The sequence below is a fragment of the Apaloderma vittatum genome, unplaced genomic scaffold (assembly GCF_000703405.1).
Source record: "Apaloderma vittatum isolate BGI_N311 unplaced genomic scaffold, ASM70340v1 scaffold41811, whole genome shotgun sequence".
Taxonomy (NCBI): Eukaryota; Metazoa; Chordata; class Aves; order Trogoniformes; family Trogonidae; genus Apaloderma; species Apaloderma vittatum.
Genome location: NW_009701562.1, coordinates 10,514 through 17,594, shown reverse-complemented (window position 1 = coordinate 17,594; position 7,081 = coordinate 10,514). Strand labels below are relative to the sequence as shown.

The window sequence follows — 7,081 nt, the reverse complement described above, 5'->3', positions numbered from 1 at the left end:
GGGTAACGCTAAACCCTCGTGTTTTGCTGCCACAAATGAAGGTGGCAAGAAGCAGAGTCTCCCCTTTGCTCCCTACCTGCTCCCAGGGCGCCTTCCTCCACTGTGCCCCTCCCTCTGGCTGCTGCCCCAATTAAAAACTCCACTTAATGAGCTGCCAGTTGGGGAAGGAGCTAATGAGGAGCCCAAATCACCCACACGTGTGGTGAAGCAGACAGGGACTCGCACGGACTATCTCCCATTGCTCTGGGCTGGCGACGACCCGAAATGCAGCAAAAACCTCTCTAAAAACCGGGATGTGTAAAATTAAAATAATTAAATTAAAATAGAGCGAGGCCTGTGCTGGGCACAAGGAAGGGTTTCCCCGTGGCTGGTTGGTTGGTGCTGGGCTCTCCCGGGGCTGACTCAGTGCCGCTGCCAGGAACGCAGCACGGAGGGGAAACGGGAGTGACGTGAGCTGTGAGAGAGGGGGGGAAAAAAGGGAAAAGGGTGAAAAAAGGGAAAAGGGGGAGAAATATCTCCCCCAACCTCCAGCTCTCTGGTGTGTGGAGGAGGAGAGCGCTGGCAGGGTCAAATCTGTCCCAGGAGCCGCGAGAGAAGCTTTTGGCTGCTGCAGCTAAGGGGGAGATTTGGGAGAAAGAGACATATTAGGGGAGCACTGACCCCAAATGTGAACCCAAGCGGATTGCTGGGAGTATCCCAGTGGGAACCAGTTTGAAGCTCAGAAATCTCGCTAGGCATTCGCCATCACCTTGCCAGGCCCCGTGGCTGACTCGGGGGGCACCACCTCCTCTTCTCCATCTTCTCCCCGCCCTTGTGTCCCGCGTTGGAGAGGTCCTCGCGGAGCCGGAGCTCACCGGGATGGCAAAGGTGACGGATTTCATTCCTCGATGTGAAGAGGCAGCTGTAAAACCAGAGCTGGGACAAGGATCTGCAGGACACCAACACACGTTATAAACATTTATTTATAGATGTACAACTGTATAATCAATCCTAAACTGAGAGATACAGCCTGTCGGCATCCCTTAGGATCTACGCCTTCTCGCTCGTCGTTTCTCTGTGGGTATCTACTTGGAAAAAAAAAAAAAAAGATAATAAAATCAGACGGTTTTGGAGGGCAGGCTCTGGGCGAGGAATGCTGTTGTGTGAGACTGCACCTTCCACGAAGGTGATTTTTGTTTAGCCCCCTTCCCGGGATCTCTTCATGCCAGCTAGCCTGTGCCTCTCTTAAGAGCGATTTCCAAGTGCTGTACTTCCACCCAGGTCCTTCCAAAGGTGGAGGAATCATTTAAAAAAACCCCCAAACCCAGCAAAAAACCCTACAATCAGGTCCAGGTCACGGTGGCTGTGGGATAGTAAGGCTTGCAGTTAACAGGAGGGTTGATATTTTGCAAAATAAATAAACAGCTGAAGACAGAGCATGTGAATCCCTAACAACAAAGAAATAAAACCACCTCACCTCTTCCAGCCCCTCACACCCCACCCGGCAGCCGCCACATTTTTAATTCATTCCCCTGAGCGTGTCAAGGGACGGTTCTCACTGCAACTGTCTTTAGAAGCAAAACAAAAATTAAAAAAAATAATAAATCCAGTTTATTCCATGGAAGGTAGCTCTGCTTGTGCCGGCTCTGCTTTGAGGAGTTGGCTCCTAACCTCGAGCGCCCTAACGACGATCGCGCGAGAGATGCGCCAAGCTCAGCCGGGCTCCGAGGAGAAACGGGGCGCGCCCCCCAATCTCCCCCTGCGAAACTTCTTTCAACAGAAGCAAGAGAAAGCTCCGTTTCTCGTGAATTAGCGGCAATTTTACAGGTCTCCCCTAGGAAACGTTAGAGACAGGGTGTCAAGGCCACGGCCACAGGAGGGCTGGGGGTGAGGAACCCCAAGTGTAGGACACGCACGCGCGGAGAAGAAAAAACACAAACCAAAAACCCGACAAAGGGAGGCGGCTCGTGGAAAGCCCTCTTTAGAGAACGCGCGCCGCACGCTGATTACGAGGCAAAATTAAAAGCGGAGTCTGCAAAAAACAGAAGTTACGTGCACAAATAAACCCAACGACCGATGAGCAAAAACCATCCAGGACAATCCTTCCCGTCACCGAGCGCGACGCCGCGGCTCAGCTGACCCGCTCCAGCTTCTGCCAACGCTGCAAAACCACACCACAAACCTGGATGGCTTCCCCGATTTTTTTTTTTTTTTTTAACCTTCCGTCACCCCCTGCAGATTTGGGATTTCTTTTATTAAAACCCGAAAGGCAGGTATCGACATCCCAAGCCGCAGCGCGCCGCCATCCTCCAGCAAGCAAAATACAGTAACTGCAAAGTGATTCTCGTTTTAGTGTGTCGGGCAGGAGCGAGACGCCTTGCAAAGAGACATCCCGCTTCCCTGTTTACCAAACTGGGCAGAGAACAAAATAATTTAATCGTCCAACCCCTGCATAGTTTAAAAGTACAACATATATACAGCTATAAATTAATTCTAAATAGATTATATTTTCTTTTTCTTTCTTTCTTTTTTTTTTAAAGTTTTATCACCAAATCGTCCCAATTTCTCTCTCCGTCGGCAGTGACCAGCGCAGCGGTGAAGGGTCTCCTTCACGGCTTCTGCGGTTCGTGTTATTTTACACTCTAGTGTTATTTTACACTCTGTCTGTTCTCAGGGTTAGGGGATCCTGGGAGCCAACGAGACTGGCACACGCTAGCGGTGTCAGAGGAGAAGGAGGAAGACGGGCAAGATCGATTTTTTCCTGCCCTGATCGCTGCCCGAGACGTAGGTCGAGCGGCGGAGACAGGCAGAGAGAGGAAAAGAGGGCAGTTGTGCGTCGCTAATTCTCCCAATTCCATTTGTAAGATACAGGTTTGATTCTTTGAAATCTCGAGTCCATCACCTTGGCTCAGTGCACTTCACCAGAAGTCTTCAGGCATTTCTCAAAGGTCTGGGAACAAAAGCGGGAGCGGTGTCAGACTCCGGACAGTCGCGCGTCACCGTACCTCCCCCTTCCTTCCCCTCCCTCCCCGTCACAGGCAGCAGCGTTTGCAGTCGTGCGATTTCAGTCCGCCTCGGCTCTCTTTTCGCACCACGGGGGAAGAGAAGGAACTAAAGAAAAGGAGGTAATTAACACCGGGGTATCGAGGCACGGTTATCAAAACAAGAGAGCGGGCAGATGGAGAGAAGAACGATTCCAAAAACAGGATAAAACCTCCTCCCGAAAAAAAAGGACAAGCGCGACCCAGAGGATTTGCGTGAAAAGCCAAACTTTCAGATGTGCTTCTCTGCCAAGAAAAATAAAAACCAAACCACAACTCCCCTGCTAAACCTTTGTGCTTGTGCCTACAAATCAAGTGGCGTCCCCGAGAAGTCTCTGCAAGCCTAAACGGTGTCTGTACAACTCGTGTGCGGAGCAAGCTTTGCCCCCAATTTGTTTTGTACAGATGCCCTGTTTTCAAGTAATTTTGCTGAGGAGGGACCTGTACGCTGCACAGCCACCCCAGCGGTATGGGGAAGGTGGGATCAGCCCGGATAATTAAGCAGAAAAAGGAGTCCGAACCCCACACCAATTTCTTTCACGATTTTCACGCAGTCCTCCTGTGACCCAGGATGTCCGATCTCATGTGTGCTATGAGAGCTCGCCTTGGTCCGAGCTCTCCAACCCTCCAGTTTTTCCAGACTCCCCCTTGGCTGTCTTAGCTTTGATTCCCAGTTTAATGCCGTGAGTTCCTTCTCCAGCCCACTGAGAACTCCGGCCCTTCGCTTTGTTCTCTTGCCACAGGAAGGCAACGGGCAGGGCAAGGAACATTTGTTTGGCAAGAGCCCGGTCCCTGTCACCCCATTGCTTCAAATGCCAGGGGATAACAGTTTCTGAGGTAAAACAGACAGTAAAGCAACGAAAAAAAGGGTTTTTTACCAGCTGCCATGGGTGGTAAAAAACTTCCAGCCAGCTGAGGCAAACCCAGGGCTTTCACTCTGTTCCCAGAGACCTGGCCCTGACAGCACCGGAGAAAACAGGGAGCTCGGAGAGAGCCAAGGGTGCCAACACGCAAATTCAACATCAATTGCCCGGGTTAACGAGCATACGCTTCATGGAGAGGGGTGCTCCTCCCCCCTCCCCGTGACGTGTGTGTGTCCAGAGGAGACTTGTGAAGATCTGCATCTCCACCGAGAGACTGAAGTAAGTATCAAAAGCGCTACGGGACCCGGCCGCGCTGGCAGGGGATGCGCCACCGGCTCGTACTTAGACCTCTGCTGAGCGGGTGGGTGGTGACTATCCGTGCAGCGAGGCTTGAACGTCTGACAGTCTGCTACAGCTCGGGGTGCTCATCCTCTGCGCTCGCTGGTACAGATCCGAGTCTCCGAAGTAGCGTGCCCGGTACAACAAACCTTCTTCTGCAAAAGGGAAAAGCCCAGCGTTAGCGGCGCGGGAGGAAACCCGCCCACCGGGGGCTCCGCTGGCAACAGGAGGCACCTCGAGTTGTTGAAGGCGAGACGAAGCACAGGATGGGGCTGAGGAAATGCCCTGTGCCCTTCAGGACAGGATGGGTGTGACATCTGCTGACAGCTCATCCATCCCAGGGAAAGGCCGAGGAACCTGACGGGACGTGCCTCTAGTCCCCAGAGGCGCACGAGGCAGCCGACACAAAGTCACCCCAGCGGCACGGGGAAGAAGGAAGGTGGAGGCTTGTTTGGCACCACTTGGGGTTCTAACACACGTCCCAGATGCTCAAATCTCAGCCCCGGCTGCTGCTCCCAGAGCTGGGAATGGGTGAACAGAGAAGCCAGGTCATGCCAGGGACTTGGGAAAAGTTTGCTGCCCTCGCCACGTTCTGCTGGCAGGACAGATGGCCAGATGATCTCCAACACTACCTGGCAGCCATCCCTCCTAACCCCCGTGTGCCTTCTTCTGGGCAGGGATGGAGGACACCAAGACACAATCATGGAATAACTAAAATATTCCACAAGAGCCATGGGGAACCTCCTGAAAAATCAGATGGCTGCAACCTACCCCCTCCAGTGGAAATCGGAGATATCCTACTGACAGGGCAGGGGAACCTCCGGGGCACAACTCCTGTCTGACCAGTTCTACGGGAGCATTAAAAAAACGAAACAAAATAAAAGAAAAACCCCAAAACAACCGAATCCACATAGTGGATTGTCACGAAGTGGAAGAGAGAAAAAACAAAAGCCAAGGACACAGGAAACGTGCTCGCACCACGTTAAAGTATGAGTTTCGCACGACCCGGTGCCCAGCGAAAAAGACCTTTCCCAAGCCGACCCCATGCGGCAGCAGCCAAGCCCCTCTGCTCCTGAGCCCAAGCTACTCACTCTGCTGCTTCTCTTTCCAGCAGTTATTTCGAAGGTTTGCAATGTAGTCGTCCTCCACGCTCCTTTCGACGTTCTTCAGGTTCGTGCCCGTGTATTCGTCTGCAAAGTTCTCCGATACGAAGTAGGTGACTTTCAAGTGCTCCGTCACTCTCTTGTGTGTGTGACCCACAGACCTAGTGCAGGGAGAAGAGGCAGAACAGCGCTGGACACGTGTCAAGGGCAGAGCAAAAAAACTCCCAGCTCTTTTCTCCTGCACAACAATACCAAACCACTGAATGCATACATCCCCCCTGCCGCATCCACAGACCCGAAGGTTTGGAAAGGAGAGAGAAGTGTTTCACGTGGAAATGAAACGCCGACACAGGGAGAGATAACCTGCCAGGTCTCTACCTAGGTGGGCAGAGCTCCGAATGCAGACATAACTCCGAGGCACATCGCCCGAGGCCTAAACCCACTTAAAATGAAGCGTTCGTTAGAATTCTCCGCACTAATTAGAGCTCCCTCTGAACAGCACCATCACCCGTTCTGGGCGGCAAGCGCCGAGGACAGTTACAAAGCTCAGAGGCCGACTGCTGGGCGAGAGCAGAGCGGGGACTGGCTGTGGCACCTCTGCAAACCCCTCTGCCCCTCGCTCAGCAAGGCTGCCCGTCGGTCGAAGCCAGTCCCCGCCGCCAAGACATCTGCTAACCCCAGGAGGGCGAGCTGCTTCCCCCCGGCATCACGTGCTGCAGCGAGCACTCTTGCTGCAGAACAGAATGAGACCCGCTCGGTGCTCAAGCCTGCGCCGACTAGCAGGGAAAGCACTTTCTAGAAGGAAATCTCTTCTTACCCTGCCCCCTCTTCCTCGTGGATTTGCATTTCAGACGGAGAAGCCCTGTACTGACTATCCCCAACGCTCCAGCAAACCTAGAGCTACTTGCTAGGGCGTGTTGGCAAGCGGTAACTCAGGACCTGTGCCCAAACACTGGATTCATCGGGAGCAGCTCCATCTGGAGACGTGCCCAGAGCTTCCCATAATAAATCCCAGCTGGCTGCCGCCTTCAAAGCGAGCCTGGTTCTTAGGCCAGGTATAAACATTAACTCATCCGGCTCGCCCTTCAGTCTGTTATCAGGGTTTGCAGGAGTGATTCAAAGACGACTGCACATTTCGTCAAGCTCCAGCGCTTGGGCACGAGCGGTGGGTAACCAGAAAGACCGAATGGAACCAAAAAGCTCTCTCAGCACTTTCTGAGACAAAGGCTAACCCATCTCTGGCAGTAAAGGCTGGCAGAGATGCAGTCTGGAAGAAGCTTGGCTCACTATTTTACCTGTCGAGACAGAACCCTAAGCTCTCCCACAGTTCATGTTCCTCTTCTGTGTAACGATGAGCTATAGAGGCTACAAAGTGTGCCTGTGACTGAGGAGTATTTAAGCTCGCAGAGCTTCAGCAGCAAGCTGGAGCGTAAAAGCATGAAAATAAGGGCAGGACTTGGCGCAAGAAACTTGCCCCCTGAAGTCGGACACGAAATTAAGCCAGGCAAATTCAGTGAGGTGTTACTGAAGAGCAGGGTGGCACGAGTCAGGCCAGAAAAGCAGAACGCTGGTTTCTGGAAGAGATTTACGCAGGTCATGGAGCGCCCGACAGCTCCGTAGCACTCTGCCTTTCGCAGCGGCAGCTTCCCTATCAAGAAGAGGCTTTAAAATCTCTGTGCACCGTTGAAACCTTATCAGGTTTAAAAGCTTCTCGCTGAGCTCGGCCAAGCGCAGCATTTCCCTTTACAAAAAAAAA

At 52.7% G+C, this 7,081-nt stretch overlaps 1 protein-coding gene across 1 annotated transcript in view; it reads right to left on the bottom strand.

The window, feature by feature from the left end:
* Positions 1-2,767: 2,767 nt before the first annotated feature.
* The window catches only part of DNAJB12 (DnaJ (Hsp40) homolog, subfamily B, member 12), a gene marked incomplete at its 5' end in the record, with an annotated part of 13,064 nt that continues 8,750 nt past the window's right edge, over positions 2,768-7,081 (bottom strand). Inside the window, 3 exons of the mRNA XM_009879183.1 lie at positions 2,768-2,929; positions 4,226-4,377; positions 5,314-5,486. Coding sequence (XP_009877485.1) covers positions 4,256-4,377; positions 5,314-5,486 — 295 coding nt within the window. The remainder of the gene's footprint in view (positions 2,930-4,225; positions 4,378-5,313; positions 5,487-7,081) is intronic.